At 39.6% G+C, this 20,507-nt stretch overlaps 1 protein-coding gene across 4 annotated transcripts; it reads left to right on the forward strand.

The window, feature by feature from the left end:
• The first annotated feature begins 1,408 nt into the window (after positions 1 to 1,408).
• LOC128936930 (carbohydrate sulfotransferase 9-like) lies at positions 1,409 to 13,422 on the forward strand. 4 transcript variants are annotated; one of them, XM_054276226.1, is made up of 5 exons: positions 1,409 to 1,592; positions 6,919 to 6,982; positions 9,456 to 9,566; positions 11,773 to 11,920; positions 12,359 to 13,422. In XM_054276226.1, exons 4-5 carry the CDS (start codon positions 11,827 to 11,829, stop codon positions 13,207 to 13,209), a joined length of 945 nt encoding a protein of 314 aa, XP_054132201.1. In that variant the 5' UTR covers positions 1,409 to 1,592; positions 6,919 to 6,982; positions 9,456 to 9,566; positions 11,773 to 11,826; the 3' UTR covers positions 13,210 to 13,422. The 4 variants fall into 4 exon arrangements, with proteins under 4 accessions (XP_054132201.1, XP_054132202.1, XP_054132199.1 ...); XM_054276224.1 differs by lacking the exon at positions 1,409 to 1,592 and adding an exon at positions 2,782 to 2,920; XM_054276227.1 differs by lacking the exon at positions 6,919 to 6,982.
• The last annotated feature ends 7,085 nt before the right edge of the window (positions 13,423 to 20,507 follow it).

Raw genomic sequence — 20,507 nt, forward strand, 5'->3', positions numbered from 1 at the left:
TTGGATTTGTTTTCCCTGTTTGTTACCTACACCCAGCTAGTTTTTCACTCTTCTAGAAACAGTTTCACTTCAATATACTTTTGAAAATGTTAGAAGTCAATGCTATAATGTCAATACCATTATTAAAATTAAAACATATTATGTGACCTACTGCATCTGTATTTGTAAAACTTCTTGCCATGTTACAGAAATTAATGGCCAATGTGCCAAAAAATATAAAGCAATGTAGCTTGAGTATCTCCAACCTTTTATAAATAATCTATATTTTCATTTTTTCTAGTATTTTTTCCAGAATTGATCCTTCTTCATTTCTTGACTTTATAAAGCAATGTAGCACTGTGTTCACCACTTCACACATTTCTCACACAACTTCTGAGGGTTTTCAGACAAAGCAAACAGATCTGACCTTTCTTCTCTCCATTGCCAAGGTACCTTAACATGCACTTCCGCAGGCCCAGGTGCCAGTGTGTATAACATTCACTTCACCTCTCCTGTATTTGTGCAGGGATGTAGGTTCCTGCATCAGTCCAGGGACACTTAGTACATCAACCACAACTAGAGAGCTCTCCTGGATACATGCTGTAGTGGTATAATTGAGGATGATGTGAACTCCAGTATATTCAAATTATTTTTGGTCCTGTTCTTTTCCTATTTTAGATAGTTTCTTTCTTGCTGAGTTTAGTTATTAGTCATATAATTACAGTTCACCCTTTTATGAAGAATGATGGAAAATGTACATCAGCCTTCTGCAAGTGAACTATCACTAGGTTTTTCTTTTCCTTTCAGATTTGTTTTCTTACTATCTCTTTATATCCATTGCTTTTTGCAGTTAAAGTTGTGCTTTATCCTTTATGATTTGTTTTCAGCATCTACTGCTATTCCTTCATACTAGTCCTTAGGAGTTTGACCTGGTTTCCACTTTCTGTACATTTCCTTCTTGTGTTTCAGGTCACTGAAGACTGTGCTGCTTAGCCAAGTAGCCAAGTTGGTCTCTGACTATACTTCCTATCCTCCTACTGTGTAGGACTGTTTGTGTTTGTAGCCTAAACACAATTTCTTTAAGGAAGTGCCAACTCTACTGAATTCCTTCTGCTTTAGCCATGTCTCCCATGAGAACTTACCTTCCAGTTCCCAGAGTTTATTGGAGTCTTCCTGCATAGAGTTCTTTGGGTTTGAGTTGATCTTGCCTCTTGTTCTCCATCTAAAAATAATGCATATTATCACAACACAATTACTCTCAACCAAATTACCTTTGCCCTCATATTCCGGACCATCCCATTTCTTGGTTGCTTAGCAGGCAGCCTCTTGGCAGGCTGCTCTTGAAGCTCTTGGCAGCCTCTACCAGCTGCTGCAGACCCTGCGCGGGGAGTGGTTAAATGCTGCTCCTTATACCTAGAGACAGGCACAGCACAGTGCTTTGGAAAGGGCAAAAGAGATGCTCACCTGAACATCCTCAGGGAAACACTGGCAACTTTTAGTGGGGCTTTTAATCAAAACAGAGACAAATATTAAGTGTACAAAGTCTTTCAAATGCTCTCCTGTGAAAGCATCTGTGTGGATACAGAAGCACTTTGCCCAGCCTTAGAGATCAGGTAAGGAGAACACAAAATCTTTCCCCTATTTTCTTTCCATCCCTAGGCATAAAATTAAAATGACATGTTTCTCTGGACTGACATTTCTTTGTCGGAATCTTTGCTGTTTGTTTACCATCACTCAGAGGCATGGGAAATCTCCACTGAGGCTGTCTGAATAGTGAGTAAAATTGGATTGTTAGTAGCTTTTCCTGTCACCATGATTTTGTAAGTGTAGGCAAATCTCTGCAAAAAAGAGATTTCTTTTCAGAGTTGGTTGGGTTTTTTATTTGTTTATATATTTAGAAACTGACATCAAATATTTTGAGGCATAAACTGAGACATTGTTTAGCTTTTCAAATCACACAGTGATGAAATGAATCTACAGAGGATTTTTTTGGCAGACTACTATTCATTGCTATGGCTTTCCTCAGTTAAGAAGTTGATGTTACAGGGATTCTGGTGGCTGAAATGAAATGACAATGGCTTTCATTCACTTTCTGACTTTATTAAGGGTGGTATGCATCTTGATTCTTCTAAGTTCAATACAGTTTGCATCTACATAGGTTTTTGTCAAATTTCAAACATTTCCGCAGAACTTTTATCCTCAGGCCAGATATCTGCCTGAGGATATTTTTTAAGCCCTTTGAACAAAAATAATTTATTGATTTTTATACAGGAAATCTCTGCTCTTTTTTCTTCTCTTAAATTATTCCAACAACCTTTTCTCTAAGAAGTTCAGGTACATTGCAGATTTTGAAATAAGCATTTCAAAAATGAGGTTAAGAGTTTCCTCTTGTACATTCTCAGTGGAACCTCTTCTACACAGGAGAATAAACAATTAATTTTAAAGAACAAGCATGAGCAAGATTTCGAGGGAGAAATTGTTGGGGATTGCTGGCAAAATAGATTCAAGGAACAAAATCAGCAGGAAAATGTGCCTTGATGACTAGTGTGAAAATTGATGTAGGAGGGAAAGAAAAGGAAAATGTATCAGTTTAGTTTGGGAGATACTAAAATAACTGTAGAAGCTGCAGTGTAGAGCCTGGAACTAGCTGAGAACAGAACAGAGAGTGAGAAGCAGTAGGGCTGTGTGGGAATCTTGGAAGTAGAAGGAGAGACAGTTCTGATGAGCTGGCTCGGAAGTGTGGTTGTTGGAGGGGGGGGCTGTGAGGCTGACTGAGGAGACAAAGGGAGGAGTCTGGCAGGGGGAGACAGCAACGAGCTGGCTTGTGCATGAGGAAGGCTGAAAGCAGAATCAGGGTGAGATCTGATGGGTGTTTGGGAAGCTGGAAAACAGGATTTGCTGGGCGAGCTGCCTGGGGACGATATGAGGAAGGCTTTTGGAGGTGAGAATTTGCTGGAGACTGGGTTAAAGTTTTGCCTGAGGAGTAGAAGAAGGGACTGGGAAAGATGGGGTCACACCTGAGCTGGGGGCTAAGGGAAAAGCTCTGTTGCCCATGCAAATAAGTATGTGTTGAGCAGGAGTGTGGGAGTGCTGCTGGACAGTGGAGTGCAAAGAGGTGGGGGTACCAGGAGAGGAGGGGTCTGGACAGGCCATGCTAATGCTGGGAGCAGGGGAAGCAGGGACAAGCTGTGCTATATGGACCGTTTTCCTTCAGTGCCAGGAATGGTATCCCACATGACCAAGTCTCACTCTTGTTGCTGCCAGCAGGTAAAACTGGTGAGTTTGGGACTTGTCACTGTTGATGCTGGGTTTGTTCAGAAGATAGCAATCTGCTGCCACTATTGGTTATTCCATTAGAGTAAGTATCATTAGACTGGTCAGGAGAGCTGATTCAACCCTGAAAATGACTTTTGTGCATGTTGTGATACTTCATGAATACTTCTTTTGAGTAACTTTTCAACACTTAGTTTTTAAAGAAACAAAATACTTCACAAACTTCATATGTTTGGTTCAGAGGATGAACATGTTCTTGAGACACTCAAGGGCTGTCCAGTAGGATCCCCACTACCTGTCACTACCTGTCACCTGAAGGAAGGTGTGCAGTGAATCAGGCAAGAGTTTTTAGGAGGAGAGCTTGCATTCTTTGTCTGCTATGATAATCCCATGGGGTGTGGGGTACCCACCTTTTCAGATACTCATTGACTGACCATTCGCCATTTTCTGGATACTTGAGCAGAGTCTGGAAACCAGATTTGCAGATTTTTAAAGCATTTCTATCTGTAACTGAATCCACAAGACTATTTTGAACTTAGAGTGTAGTGTAACATCAAATGCTCTGAAATGTCAAGTCTTTAGTTTCAAGACTGTTCTGCCAAAAGCCGGCAGACACTTCATTTTATAGTCTCTATGATTTAAATTATCAGTTTAATCCTACTGTCTCCAAACGTCTTAATTTTTGATACTGCATGTGTCACAGTATGCTATAAAAACATGTTTCATAGAAACAGACTTTAAACATAACATTTCTGCTGAACAGCTTGCCCTGCAACGCACAGGAGAGCAGAAGGGAAAGAAAGAATAAGCCTAAATTCATGTAGGAAGAGAGAAAAAGGTATACACACATTTTGTCAGTAAGTGTCAGGATGTTTCAGGCAAAGGGGTTATTTCTGTAAAAGAGCAGACACCGAGTCACTGGTGATAGGACTTGCACATGATTCCTCTAAGGGAGTCTTTGAAGGAGTATAAAAAAGAAAGAAATGGCGGGTAATGAGAGTAGAGGTATGGATTCAGACAAAATTAGTTTTGGATCCTGGAAATAAAGTTCAAAATCTTGACTAAAATGACAGGAAAAGCTGGAAGAGATAGGAGCAAAAAGGAAAACCATTTAAGCAGAAATGCTTTGTATTCACTGGTGTGTAAAGAGGGAAAGAGAGGTCATGGCTGTCATCAATTATGGTTAAGGGGTACTAGGGGTGGGGACACAAAGGTATAACAAGGTGAACAGCAAACAGGAGTTTGCCTGGGGGTGGTGTTCTAAGTAACCAGGACTTTTACAAGCAGTTTTGACTGTACTATTTGGTGTGCAATGGCAGGGATAAATGAATCAAGCTTGCGCAGGGAGGTGAAAAGCAGGAGGGGACAAAGAGGATCTAGGGCTGAGACAAGTCAGGTAGACCTGAATGGCAAGGAAAACATTTCTATTACTGACATTAACTGAGAAGAGAAACATGGGAGGAGACACTAAGACATTCGCAAAGGCAGAGAGTTAGTTATACATGAGACAAAGCAGAGGGGTTGTGAGGCCCATCTGCTATGAAACAAGCTTGGTGAGAGATCATTCACTGCCACCCTGGCCAGAGTGCATTGTTCTAAACTTCTATGCTTTCTTTTTTCTCCTTTTTCCTTCTTTCCAAGTTTTTCAGGCTTATCCAGATTCCATAAAAGAAAGCAGTGAAGTTTGTTCTCCTGTGATTGATTTTGCAGGATTTAAATGGCAGTTGACAAGTGCATGGAATTTTGAATTAAGTGTTTAGATAAAAAGGCCCCACAGCCCATTAGCAGATGTCGGGCACCAAAAGCAGTAACAGGGCACTGCCCAGTCCCCTGGGGCTGTTCCCCCTGCCCACAGCCCAGGACCCCATGTCAGCCTCCTGAGGCCACCAGTCCCTGCCCCAGTGATGCTGCAGCAGAGCTGGCATCCAGCTTCCCAGGTTCCAGCCACGCTGGGCCCACCCATGAGCCAGCTCTTCTCACTGAACATATCTCTCAGAAAATCAAAAGTCTGTGGCCTTTCTGGCTGCAGTTCCAGGAAGGAAAAGAAATACAATTTTGATCACATACTAAGGGCTGGATTCCAGTGCAAGAATGACTGCAGTGCATATAGTCTCATTCCTTTTTAAACATCTGTGGTAATTTATTGGAAAATTAGCACACTGCTTTCTATACTAATTTCTTTGAATTTGTTTTTCTTCTTCACTGAATTGTACTTTGTGTCTTTTCCAGTCCAGTTCTCAACCTCCCTTTTCCACAACTTAGAGCAGGCTACAGAAACTTTCTATTTCCCTTGGGCCCCAGCTCTACCACTTTTCCTTGGGTTTCTGTTTCCTGCCTCTCTCTGGGAGCTTTTCTGTAGGACTTGCTGCTGCCTTTCCCCAAGAACTCTTTTTTTTCTCTTCACTTTGGTTCTTTTCATCCCCAAACTGGCTCTTCCTTTAATTTGCTCCTTTGGACTGGTTGGTAACACTTTTAGCACACTGGCATCATAACTGGTGCTGGCATTTCTGAAAGGGAAAACTTTTAGGAGTGATTTTAGGTGAAAAATGTAATGGTTCTGTAGGTGCTTCATAAATTTAATCCAAAAGCAGGGGCAGCAGAGGAGAAAGCAGAAACTATTTCTTTGTTATCAAGGGCTAATGACAAAAGGGGCTACCAATATGATATATCAGAAAGTAAAGCTGAGCTTTTAATACTGCATGAGAAATTATAGATAACAAAAAAGCTTGGAAGGTAAGACAAGGAGATGACATGGAATTAAGTAGAAAAGGAAAAGCTAAAAGGCAGGCATAAGAAGTGGTATAATGAGAATAATAAGCAGATTAATGATGGCATCAAGGAAGGTCTCACTACAGTTGCTGAGACCAGAAGGAAGTCTGATGCAGTAATGGAGGGCTGAGGTGACCACAGAACAAGAGTTTTAGATTGTGCTTGTAATGGAAATCGTTGCTTCATGCCCACCTCAGTGCTGTGTTGGTCTGTAGGACACCCTTGTCAGCCTTTTCCTCAGGAGCTCCCAGCCTGGCCCATACGGTGTCTCCCCACTGAGCTTCTACCCATTCTCACCTGACACCATTCAAGCCTTGCTGCAAATGAGATGATGTCAAATACTGTCTCTTATTGGCAAAATGACCCAGATCAGACACTTTTTCTAGCCCTTGGCTGTCTGTAACTTGTGTGAGTTTCCTAACCCATTACTGATTTTCCACTTCTTGGACAGGCCAGCCTGGCTGCAAAAGCTCCACTTTCTGGGCTCCTTCTCCCTCCTGTCCACCCATCACAAACTGTACAGAAGCAAGGGTGCTGCAGATTTGGTCAAACAAGGGTCTTGTTCTTGCAATTCACTCTGATAGAACAGCACATGCAGAACTGCACCCAGAGCTTGGTTTTCCTGTTCAGGCTGTTCTTGGGGGCTTTCTACCCTTCATCCCCTCCTCACCTTCTATGTACCCATGTACGTATCAGTATGTATGTATTTGCAGATGTCTTTTTGAAGGGATTAACAGGGCTTAAGTACAGAATGGGGTTCAGCAACTGAAAATGTTATCTGTTTTCAGAGATTTTTCCCTACCTTCCACTGAGCTGCTGTACTGGTACTTTCTTTTTCTTCTGGCTTCAAATGTATCAGGAACACAAATAAGTATTGTTGTAATTTCATTCTTTTAGTCTGGAAAGTTCCACTTATCAAATGGGTGCAGAGGATTGCCCTACATGCTCAGCTTTGACCAAGGTATATCTGTGAAAAACTAGCTTGAGACGCACCATTGTACGTTTATTATCAGAATACTTTAAATCATTATCAGCTTGCTTAGTTAGTTTACTTGGAGCAAATAATATGCCAGCGTAACTGATATTAATGTGTTTTGGAACTATTCATGTGTGTGTATATATATGTACACATGTGTGTGTACATGTGTTTCTGTACTTGGGTAATAGGTGCCGCACAAAAAGACTTAACATTATTCAACATTTCCAGCTATAGTACTTCTTATTGTTTATGAAAGTATAAAAATATTTTAGAGGGTTTTTTTTGCTAAATTTCTTTGAATACTGAAGATTTTGCAATTGCAGTGGTTCAGAAGCTCCAGGAGAAGGATTAGGGAATGATATGTTAGGAATCATTTTTTCAGCAGTTCAAGGACAGAGCAGTGTACAAGTGCTACCTATGCAAGGCAATGTAACCTATTCCTTTGGTGCCTGTTCTGGAAATAAATCTGCATGGCAGGGGGAAGAACTTCAATCTGAGTGTGGATGTGTTGGGTCATGTACTTGTGTGACTATTATTAAAACATATTTGACTGAGTATTTCCCATTTGAAAGAATACTAGAGATTTTCTATCAGACCTTGTTTTGGTCAGGGGGAAAGGAACTCATTATAAATCCAAAAGCTGGTGGTTGGACAAGTGTGACTGGTTGTGGTGTAGCTTACAGGCTCAGTTAAAGTACAGACCACTAACAGACATAGAGAGGAAGGTTGCAGAAGGTCTAGTATCACAAAATGTAAAGCAAGAATGAGACAAATGAACCAATAAAAAGCAATTTAACAGAATAAAAATATTCCAATGACGTCATCATATGACAATTTTTTGACACCCCTGGAAAAGTGCAATACAGAGATAGAGAACAGTCTCAGAGATACAGTGAGTCTCACCTGCCATGCACAGGATGCGCAAGTAGGTTGCCAGCCACCTCCATACCCAGTGTACCATGTAGAAAAGGGAGATGTTGAGAGTAATGAAAAGCATAAAATTGTCAGAAATTTCTTGAAGTAAACAGGATGGGAAGAACATTTTATGGTCAGCAAACTTGACAACAAAGATATGAACAACAGGATACAATGTTTTTAGCTTCGTTACTTGCAGTGTGTTTATCAGGAAGAAAAGAATCTTTGAAATGGAATTGTAGAGGGCCTTGGTGGAATTATCAGCAGTGCAAAGAAGGCTTGAATTCAGTAAATATTTTTAATTTTATGAGGACTTCAAGCCTTTTTGCCATTTTGTATGCACATGAGATGATTGGCATTGCTTTCTCCAGTAATCTATTCCCCATTTGTTACCACTCTTTGCTTGAACAATTGCTCTGGCTGTTCTCATATAGAAACTTTGGATTATGTTACAGGAAACAGATGTCACTAGACTGACTTACTGTTTTTGCTTGGCTTTGGTTGATTTAGGCAATAGCACCGATGTAGTGGATTTAGAAGTGTATAAAGCATTTGAAATGACAGCATATTCTGGCTTAGGAGCTAGAAAGACATCAAGACAGCTGGATACACACTGAAGAAATTAAACACTAATTAACAGACAGGCCTCAAAAAATCTCCTGATAGCAATCCTTCTGAAAGACTCCTGCAAGAAGGAATTCTGTGGGGATAATTCTTGCTCCCTGGCCTGGCTTACTCTTTAGTAATGACCAAAAAAGAGTCCAAAAATGATTTTTTATGTAATTTGCAGAATCCAGTAAGACATGCAGATATTAAAAATATCAAGTCATAGCTCTGTATAGTTGATTTATAACTATGTGATCTGAAGAACAAGGTAAAAACCACAGTGCAGTGTAAGGCTCTTATCTGGAAGATTTTATGGTTAATTAATTAAAAAAAATTTAAAAAGATCCAACTCCCTCTCTGGTTCCCTCCACTATGTACAACAAGAACAGTGCAGATTAATGCCTTATATTTAATTTTTAGGTTCTTCTTTTCTGGAAATATGCAAGATTCAAAAAGATATTTAGATCCCTGTCTCCCTGTCTCCTGTTTTGTTACTTTTCAGTAGAAGAGGTTTCTGCTTTTTTTGTTTCATAAGTCTTATGATGCTGTCTTTCCTTCTTGCCTGGGAGAGCCCATACTGCTGCCCTTTAGTTACAGCAGAAATAGTCTATTCAGCATGAACCTGTTGTGTTAATAGACTAGTCATTCCTTTACTGATGAATGCCTTGGAGTTACCTAAAATCACACTTAATTCAAGGTAGGATGAGAGAAAATGCAAAGAGAAGTATTAACTCATTACATCTTAAACAGCAAGCACAATTACATAGGAAAGCCATAAAAAATATAAGGAAAAGTTCATCTGATTTACTGACACTGACACCTATGGACAAAGGTGCTTTCCATTTTGGATTTTTTTCCTCCTTTTCAATTTCCAGGTCACTTGTCCCTCTTTGACAAAATGGCTCTCAGAATTTTCTTTCCTCCTCTTCCTCAGGTTTCCCTTAGGTGATTTTCATCAGTGGAAACTTTGCATTACACAGAACTCCATACTGGGGTCCCACATCTGAAAACATCTTCCGAAGAAGGCTTTGGACTTCACCTTAAGGTAGCTTCATGTCATGTTGACCTCCCTACTTGAGGGCAATGTTAACTCTTACTGCCAGTCCACTCTGTGAAGTTTTCTAAGGAGTCCAGAAAGATTTCGCCTGTCAGCTTGGAGCTTGTTCTATCCCTTCTTATGGTCTGATTGTTCTCATGAAGTTAATTAAAGATTCTTTTGTTTCCACAATTATGCATAAGTCTTTGAAGAGGAGTTGTCTACTGTGTGTAACTAGCTCCTAAACAGCTTCTTTCCCCCAAGGAAGCAAGTCTCTTCTATTTCCCTGTGGTGAGTCATTGACATGTTTCCATATGAAATATGTCTTATAGCAGACCTTATAGTCTCCAGTGGTAGTGTAATTGTTAAATATGCATGATACAAGTATCATAATAGGGTAAAATTAATCTAGTTCATTTTCTGATTCCTGAGACAGATATAATAACATTTCTTTTCTGAAGTGATAGCATTTAAAGTGAATGAAACCCAACATCTTTCTCCTAGGCATACTCTAACATGGAGTCCTTGTACAGAATTGTTTAGACTCATATTGATTTTAATTGCTATGCAGTGTAAAGTTGTGTCTTCAAACTCCTTCTGAAAGAGAAGAAAAAGGGAACACTCAATCTTGGCCCTTATGAGATCAATGAACAACCTGACTGACTTTAGCTGGCCTTGAAAATGGCCTCTGGTGCATTAGGACTCAAGGATCACATTGTGAAATGAGAATTGATGTACAGTGAAGGAAAGGTTAAAGGCAATCTTCCCATGACCTTTCCTGTAGCCCTTACAATGATCTTATACAGCCAAGAAAATGAAAAAAAAAATAGGCTAAATGCTGCTGCATCTAAGAGTGCTGCATTAATTTGAATTACTATTGTAATATTTTATTGTAAATATGAGTAAATTTTTAATACAGAGATAGTGAACAGTGTCGCTCTCCATTCCCTAGGTCATACCTACTCTAAGAGAGATTTAATTGTCAGTAATGCTGCTAACTCTATGAGTCTGCAGATATTCTGGTAAAAGTGTGTGATATCAAAATCACATATCAGCCGTGAAAGGAGGAACCCTTGGGCTCAAGTACAGTTTCAGCAGTGTAACTGGTACTGCCTTCACTGCTGTCTCAGAACACACCAGAAACCAGAAGTGCTCCTATTGTATCTTGCAAAAATAAAACAAAATAAGAAAAATTGGGAAAAAAAAGAAATTATGTCCTAAAGGAATCTAGACAATGATGTGTTTATTGCCAGCAGGTTCAGGGTGAAAACTTAAGAAATAGGAAAGGAAGACAGTGCTGTTTGGCTTTTTTGATTGTGCAGACTTTATGGAACAGAAAGAGAATGATATGTTTGCCAGTAGTTATTGTTTTGCACCTAATTTTGCAAATTCCAATAAAAGCGTGCTGATGAAGAGCTCTCTGCTGGGGGAAACAGAGTAAGATTGCACAGAGGATTTAGATAGGTCTCTCTCCATGAAGTGCTGGGAGAAAATTATTGAGCACAAGAGAGAATATATGTTGTGTTGGACTGCCTTCTTTCCTTCTGTCTGGGAACATGGAACAGCTCCTTTTCTGTTGTTTACCACTTTCTGCGTTTCCTATCATACTGAGCCATTTTGGGCCTCTTCTGCTGCAGCAGCAATGGCAACAAACATATATACCATGCAGGGTCTTTGGAGAGGGAAAAGGGAGAATTCAAATTAGTGGTGTGGATTCTCTGCAGGAATAGGGAAGAGTTTCTCCTGCAATTATCTATTTGTCCAAAGTACAAAGCTTCAGGGCAATAAAGGAAATAAATTCATCCTGAATGTGTCCTTGTCTTTGTGGATACACCTGTTACAATTTATAGAGATCTTTGTGTTCCCAGATTCCAAAGACGATTAAAAAATACAACCTTGTAATTCTAAATGAAGTTATTGCTCCCCAACAGCTTTCAAAGACAAGGGAGGAGTATTTGCTCATAAGCAGTTCATTGTTCTGAAAAAAGGTGGAATTTTGAAAGACTTCAAAATGGACATATTATTTATCTATTTGGTATAACAATATAATTGTGATGAGTCTTTTCCATAAGAGAATTTTTTGTTATTAGCAAAATCTATTTTTATACAGCTTGAAAAGTCTTTTTGCTGCCCTAAATTCTGTAGGAGATATACATGTTATCTTTTTATATCAGTCATACAAAATCTAACCTGAATTATCTTTTCTTGTTGACAGAAAGACAGATTTCCACTTTAGACACCACGTCATTTTCCTTCCTGTGAGAATAACATGAACCAGAAGGTGTTAGTTTTCCTTCTCCCAAATTTTTTATTTGGAATATTTCTTTTTGGGTTTTTCTGTAGGAGACAAAAAAACCTAACAGGTGAGTAAAGAAATTACCAAAAATATTTAATGTTTTATAGAAAGAGACACACCTTTTCCAAATGTGTTAGAAAGTAACTATAGAGCCCAAGATAAAAACAATATTGTGAAAATATTCAAGGCCTAGTTACTTGTCACTATGGAAGTTATCTCAGAAATATATGAGAGGAGAGCACTACAAAAGCATGATATTGGAACACCAAACTTGCTTAGACTACTACTGCTAACATACTGAAAGTTTTCATTTTCATAAGTGTTTCACTAGGGAGGATAGTTTATTGCATGTTTGCCATGGTCTAGTCCAGTTACAGTAAAAAAAAAATTTAGCATCTTCATTAGATTTTGTATGCAGTGTGATAGAATGCTATGATTGTCACAGATAAAGAGATTTATACAACCCTATTTCACTGAAATGGTTTCAATTCTTCCTTGGTTACAGATGCTTTTTCCAATCCTACTGAAAATTGGCTGGCAATTCAAAACGGTCGGAAAAACACACTGGCTTCTGTCTGCCTGAGGAATAACCTCAATAAACCAAGAAGCAAATTGGATTCTCATGTTGCAAACCAGCTCTTTGTGGAGCACAAACATAAATTTATCTACTGTGAGGTGCCTAAGGTAGGCTGCTCCAACTGGAAGAGAACCATTTTTCTTCTTCAATCAGACTTGAATGCAGAAGCTTCTGAAATTGAGCATGACAACATCCACCATACCCAACTAATCAAAAGGCTGCTGTCCTACCCTCCTGCCTTACAAAGGGAATTTCTAAGCAATTACACCAAAGTGATGTTCACCAGACATCCCCTGGAACGGCTGGTTTCAGCTTACAGAGACAAACTCCTGCACTCTGAACCATTCTACAGTACCACTATTGCTAATGAGATCAGGGCAATGTTCAGGAAAAATAAAAATTCTTCTGAAAAAGTGAGTTTCCAGGAATTTGTCAACTTCATTATAGCAAAACCACCACATACTCTTGACATTCACTGGAAACCAATGTTTCTGCTCTGTGATCCTTGCAACATTCACTATGATATTGTGGGTAAGTATGAAACTCTTGGCTTGGACTCTGAGCATGTTCTGAAGGCCATTGGTGCACCAGAGAGCCTGCAATACCCCAGCTTGAAGAGATACAGCTCAGAGAAACGAACTGATGGTGATATCACCTTAGAATACCTCAGACAACTGACCTCAGAACAGATTGAGAAGATAAAGAAATTGTATGAAATGGATTTTTATTTGTTCAACTATACTATGAAATACAAGGATTATTTTTCCCTGAATGACTAATGTAGGTTAAACAAAGAGAAGTTTCCTTTGTACAAAATGGGCAGAACTTGTCCTCACCACTGCTTGATTGATGGGTTGGTGACTGCTGCTGAGATTATCCTGGAGTTTGTATATATGGTTTATCATTGTACGCACTCTTATATAAAATCCCTGCCATGATCTCTTGTTCCATGCAGACCTTTACCTATTAAAATGATTGTCTTCCTATTGATCTTTAACAGCATATGTTGGTTTCATGAAAAGTGTTCATAAGTGATAGATTTTGGTCCATTGGTAAAAGACACAGGAAGGATGAAGAATGTTGCATTTCACAATTGATATTTTAGAACACCATTTTTACTTGTTTTTTTAATTAGAAAATTTGCATAAGAAGCAATAAATAATCTGCTTGAGAGTTAAACCACTTTGCAAGAGCCTTGATCATAAATGCTGTAGGAAAGGAGCAAATAACTTCAGATGCTTGAAGCTGCATTACACAGAACCTAATGCCAGGATATCTTCCTGTCTAGCAGTGCTCTGATCACACTCATCAGCCTCATCCCTCAAGCAGCACAGTTGTCAGCATTATAGCTCTTAAAACTCTTCTGATGAGCAGATCTGGCATTCATGGTGACCTGACAAACTCTTTTCACCAGTTTTGTAATCATTTTAGCAGAAGGTCTGAAAAAGGCATTGGAGTTTTTTTTAGGGAAGTAGTTAGAGATACCTTCAAAACGGTTCAGCTGGGGTGGTGCATGATCTAAAATCTCAGTGGAAAGGTGATTATTGTTTATTCTCCAGAAGCACTTAACACCCAGTCAATGGACAGGCCAGTCAGTGCAGTGGGGACAATGTTTGGGCTTTCCCATTTGTACTGCTGGAATCCACAAGCCCCTGGGACTTATCTGAGCATGGCACTTGGGAGGAGCTGGGTAACCTTAGATAATATATTTGTTCTACTTGTTGCTTTCTCACATTACAGGAGAATGACTGCAAATAAATTGTGGAGTTATGGTGAGGGGAACAAGGAAACGTGAGAGAAGCAACTCAAACCATTACCCTCTTTTTATATTCCTTCTTGTATAGGTGACTTTGGTTTGAGATCACTGAGGGGTCTATAACTGCTATTTTATTAAACAAGAAATTTTCCCCTTTAAAAAAATCTTATGTCAAATTCAATTATTAATTTGTGACCATATTAATTGTAACAAATTTTAGCAACTAATTGTGACTATTGGCACCACCTCTAGGGGATGTCAGTCTCTCAGCAGCTAACTTGAAAATCTCTCAAATGCACTTAGTTCCTTTCAGCTAAATCTGCAGATGCTTAAAGGCTGGCAGACTGGTCTTGGACCCAAAGCTGGCTCTCAGCGTCTCATTACACAGAAAAGGACAGATACAAAATAAGTTAACCACAGAGTAGTTACCAATCTGTACAGCCTTTGCTGCCAGGAGCATGGGCAAGGGAGAGGGAAAAAGAGACTGTGAAAAATTGACACAATGGGGTTTAACTTATGAGGGTTTGGAGGAGCCCTCCCAGTGTAGGAATTGAGTTGCAGGAATTATCTGCTCCAGTGGGAAGGTGCAGCGACACACAACATCAGCTGGAGACAGTGATCAGGCCACAGTGGCAGGAGAGGCCCAGAAGGAAATGCTTTCTATCCCCCTTGCCAGCAGATTGTACACAAGCCAGGACTAGCATTCTGTACATCTGGCAGGTCTTGCCTGGCTGACTGTTTCCTAAATGGGGCACCTTTGGCACAGGGAGAGATTCAAAGTGAGAAGACCAAGCAAGAACAGCAAAACAAGTTGGAAAAAAAAAAAGTTATGATTTTATGCAGAATTATTCATATTTCTGGATCTTACCCTCACCATCACCATATTTGGTGTCCCCATAAACCTGCTATCCCCTGATATCGGATTGTTCATGCTGCCCTGGCAACTCTGTAGCTCATGTAAGTTTTTCTTTTTCTTCACTTGTTAGTCTTGTTTAGTCAAAGAAAGCTGGAAATTACTCCCATCAAAGTTAAGGCTGTGCAGAAGGTGCAGTCTCTCTTTCCTGAAACAGAGCTACATGCTTCAGATCATGCAGAAGTGGAGGGGAATAAGATTTGCTTCATAACCCACTTCTACATGAGAGATCTCTCCAGAGCTATATCTGAAACTGTAAGAATATCTAAAAATTCATCAGTACTCTGGCACCCTCATCCAGCCTAAGAAAGCTCTGAAGAAATGATACTGACAGAGTTTTATAGATGTCTTTGCTATCAACACTCAGTGTTAACACCCCCCTCCAGTTTCTTGCTGTTAGATGTGAGTGGCTTTCTATTCTTATTTCCTCTTTCACAGGTTCACATTTTGTTCCTACAGTGGTTGCAGAAAAATGATGGCTAATTCATTCATCACAAGCATTAGTCAGTAGCAGAAGGGTATCTATTAAAGCAGAAAAATCTCTGTAACTACTCACAGCAGGCTTTGATTTTTGCCATTTGCCTACAGTGAACTGTAAGTAGCACATTGCCTCAGCTCACTGGCTGCTGCAATGCTGTTTAGCTGATGTGGGTCTGAACAAAAAAAAAGCAGCAGAGGACATATGTGTGCGTGTGTGCCCATATAACAGGGTGTACTGTCTTTCCTACAAGTGCACTGTCCAGAATAAGGCTCTTAGCTGAGCTAGGATCCCTCCTGACTTTTGCTCAGAGAATAACCCTCAGTGGAGCTTCTTTTCTTTGCTAACCCTTGGTGGTGTGTTCCTGGGAGGAAAATGGATTCTTGCAGTTGGGAGCAAAGGTGGAGGCAGTGTGGTGAGGCTCTGGCCTTGGGGAGGATTTGATTGGGGAGGGAGTGCCATAATTCATCTTTTGATTTATTGTTATATTCCTGCAATATAATCATTGCAATGTTCATTTCTGATTACCTTAATAAACTGCAGAGAGTTACACATTAATCTATTTGTTCATCCTTCTCAATAACATCTGTTTGAAAAACAAACTTACCTCAAAATTGTTCTATCAAATCAAAACAAAGGCTGCACACTATTAGGCAACAATCAATACAAAGCTTCTTGCCTCTGTTTTGCTACATTATTATGTCTGACTCACAGAAATTTTAAAGAATTGAAAGAATTAGCAAATACTAGTGCATGCTCCAGTTTGGAGAAAAAATGCAAAGAAGTACATAAAAATGTACAGAAAAAATGCAAAGAACAAAATAAAGAGAAAGAAAAAAATCTTGCAAAGTCAAGCTAGCATCTTTCCCACAAATCTATCAGCAGTGAGAAAATAAGAGACATAAAAATCCTCACATATGCTTTCAGAATAGGTGTCCACAAACCTGACATCCCACTTTCTTCATGGAAGTATAACAGATCTAACAGATCATCTGTGTCTGTCAGCAATGGAGACCATGTCACCCGGTGTTCCTTGAAGAAGATGCTTCCTCCACTTTAAAAACAATTATTCTGCCTGCAAGCAGTGCTAATTTTTCACACAGTTTTGAACCTGATTCTTAACAGGTAAACTGGGATTAGTGGTTTCTTGCTCAGAGAACTTCAAAGAGCAGGACAGCTGTGAACAGAATAAAAGGTGTGAGCGGTGAAACTTCAAATGTCTGGTGTTCCACAGAAGTGTCTCTGACTAATGGGAAGCAGAGGAAACAGCACCCATGCAAGTCGTTGCACATCAGATAAACTGCAGAACTCACTGCTCACAGCTACACGGTGATTCCATTTCTGTGTTTAGAGTGTTAATAAGTCAAAAGCTTTTACCTTGATGATAACCAGGGGTTTTTTTGGCTTGTCTGTCATAGAAGTAGAAAAAGAAATTAAAACAGGAAAATAAAAGGCACCAACATTCCATGACCCTGCCTTTGGCCTGAGATGATTTCTCTCTGTCACAGCAGTTCTTACCTCCCTTCCTTCCAGAATTATAATTTAGGTCATGCTTTAGTATAAAACAAAAAGTTATTGAATTGGGTGACATGCATAAATCAATGTAAACCAAATAAAATAAAAACAGGCAGAGAATTTACCTGATAGAAATGCCCAAAATTTCAGGAACTTCCTCTTGCAAGTTCTGAACAGGTATCAAATGTACACGGGGAGCAGTTGCAATGATGCTTCTAGTAAGAACTATTTTTATAGAAAAAGTTCAAGTGATCATAGATCTCAGTCAGTATACTGAGGTTGAAATTCCAAATGAATCAGCAGAGCAAAAATGAGTGATGCATAACAGGATCAGGTCTGTGAAAAGGAAATGGCTCCACACTATTACAGCACTACCCATGTACACCTCACCTTTGTTCACCACTACAAAAACACTTTCTTTACATCTTCAGGACCCTGATTATGGCTTCTTTTGGAGATGTACCAAATATCAGAAAGATGAAAAGGTTTTCTCAAAAGTCCCATTCCCCATAACTCTGTAAAGCCATTGTTAACAAGTTTATGCAGCATTTGTGGAGTGCCATCAAAGGGGCAACAATCCAGCCACAAGTGGGGCTCAGAGCAGAACTTAGCATGAGTTCTGCTCAACTCTACCAAATCCAGGTAGGCATACTCCAGTTTATATTTCTATTCTGTAGCAGAACTAGGGGGAAAGCTCTTTATGTACAAATCTATGACTATATACTGACTCTTACCTCACTTGATTGTGTTATCCTCTATTTTTTCCCAGATCTCTTCTTCAGCATTCCCCTGAGCTGCATGTATGGACTCCTGCTGAGTTCCCACAGCTGGAGCTGTCCAAAACAGGTGCTACAAATGCTAATGTACTCAGGCACAAGTTGTTGTCAGGTGAATTTGTATTATTACAACTATTTTCAGAAGGCTTTTTATGTCAGAAAGTTCTTCAAGAACCTGCTCCACTAGTGAGATATTAGCTACTACAAGCTGAGATGTAAATATAAACTGAAGGATGTTTTGAAGGCATTCCATCCCCTTAAAAATAAGCTCATCTTCTGTTCAGATAGGTTTAGTGGTTAAGGAAGAAAGCTCTTTTGGGGATTTACATCAGGTTTCAGAGGCCTCTGTTAATCATAAACCAAAAGTTCCAGGAAACTTTCTCTAATGAGGGGCCATCATTGTCTGCAGGGTTAAGTTTTGTTTACCCTCAGAGATCTGTTAAGACTGGTCGTTAGGGATGTCTGCATGGCAAAAGAGCCCCTTGAGGTTTTAGCCTGAAATAAGCATGGAAAAGTAGAGTGACAAATTTAAGAGAGAATCCACCTGACACCTGACATTAAACAATTTATTTTAGGTCCAGTCTATCTCAGAAAGACAACACAGGCAAGAAACAAACACAGGGAAAAGCAAACAAATTAATAGAAGCAGATTATTGTCCTAATGATAACTTCTGGCTAGGAACTTTAACTCAGGACCCTACCCACAGTGCCAGCTGCTGCCTGCAACTGGCCAACAAAGCCAAACCACCACAATAGTTTATCCCTTTTGTCAAACAGCTTAGCAAGCCAATATTTCAGGCATTGCATGCTGGCAATGTTTCATTTCTGTTCATCTGTGCTGCTCTCCTTTTAATTCTCTACAGCTCAGGTGTTTCCTGGTTCTCCTGGAGCACCCAAAGCTGGATGCAAACCCGTGACTTTACAGATGCCACATAGATTGAATGTATGAACCCAGGTACATCACATATTATTAAGTTCCCATTTATACTCTCAGTTCAGTGTTAATTCAATGCCAGCCCTCGTAGGAACAAATCACTTATTGTGATTTAAAAATTGAACCACGATACTCCGTGAAAAACATCCCAGGACTTGAGATGTGTATTCTAATCCAAGCTCTTGAACCTGGACTGTTCGAACTCTCCAGCCTCATAAAGCCAGACTTTTGGACGTTGGGATTTGTTTCCGTTTCGGTTTTTTCCCTGTTGACAGCTAGGATCCTTGGAATTTAGGCACTGAAACCCAGGCCTGAAGTCTCTGGAGCAAGCGCCCAATTATCATCCGCGTCCGTATGGGGCCATCTGGTGGCGACAGGGGCTCCGCAAGGGAGGCTCTCCCGGGCAGAGAGAGAGCCTCAAGAGGTCCTTGATGGGTGCTATGTGTCAATTCTACTGGGTTTTTTTCCCTGAAGCCTTCTATGTCAAGACTCTCATGCCTGTTCTTTCTCTCCCTCTTCTCTCCCCTTCTCCCTCTGATTATCTTTCTCTCTCCTTGGACAAGAATTCAGTTTCAACTTGACCACTAGTCGAGCTTTCTTGTCCCAGCAGTTTTTTCACAGGTTCACCACAAGCTTTCCTACCTAACTTGCCCACTGGTGAGGACTGACCAGTTGCTGACACTGGAAGTTACACTGTGCTGTCCCAGCAAGAACTTCTTATCTTCTTCTATGGTGAAAGCCTACCTTTGTAAAATTTTTTTCTGGCCTGTAACTGGGCAGGAAAATATGGTATTATGGATTTGATTTATAACTAAGCTCTAACTGAACTTTATGGTTCCATTTTATATAAAATTATTTATGATGACAGTTAGTATTCACTTAATTATATTTGGAAAGGCATTTGCTTTTGTGTGCTGTGATTCAAATCCATAATTTTTTTCAGGAAGACATTTATCCATTCAGTCTCTCTGAATACGTCTTTATTAATTTTATCCTCATTTGACAACCTGAAAAACAGGTATGGGACATAGATAGATGAATATGTAACCTGTCATTATGCATTTTCTATAAAGTGCAACTTAATACCTCCGTTATTAATTTCAGCCAAAGTTCTGCTGAACATGATGAAAGCTGAAATAACATTATTTTCCAGGAATCCAGATACATTTGTATCAAAGTGAAAGTGTTTTCATGACAATTACAGACAGCTGCCTATGAGAGAAATGCAATTTCTAGAATGAAAATGAAATCCAGCAAAATGCAATCAGTGTCCCTGTATCATCTCAGCCCAGTCTTTCAATTTCTGAAGGTGCTTATACTCTCAGAGGCAAATTTATTAAGCTCTTTGGCAAGAACCTTGATAACATTATAAGAGAAATAGGATTAATTATTACTACAACTGATATACAGAAAAAACTCGCTACAAAAATATTAGCTACCAGTTAGTAAATATCTTAACTAACTAATAGCCACACTTAGCAGCTTTGTAAAGGAAAACCCAAAAGTTGTTTTTTCAGCTTGATAACAACCCCATTAGGGAAGCAGAGGTCGTCTGCTTGCATTTTTGAAGAGGATCTGTGTTTCTCTTTGCTTCCTGTCTAGTCATCGGGCAGCCTTGCAAAATTGTACTTACCTGAGGCAATGATACATTGGATGCATGAATAAAACGCCTCTGACAATTCTTCTTCATTTTGCTGCTTTTTTT

Source organism: Melozone crissalis, unplaced genomic scaffold, assembly GCF_028551555.1.
Source record: "Melozone crissalis strain CALT ecotype California unplaced genomic scaffold, PUWL_Pcris_2 ptg000018l_1, whole genome shotgun sequence".
NCBI lineage: Eukaryota > Metazoa > Chordata > Aves > Passeriformes > Passerellidae > Melozone > Melozone crissalis.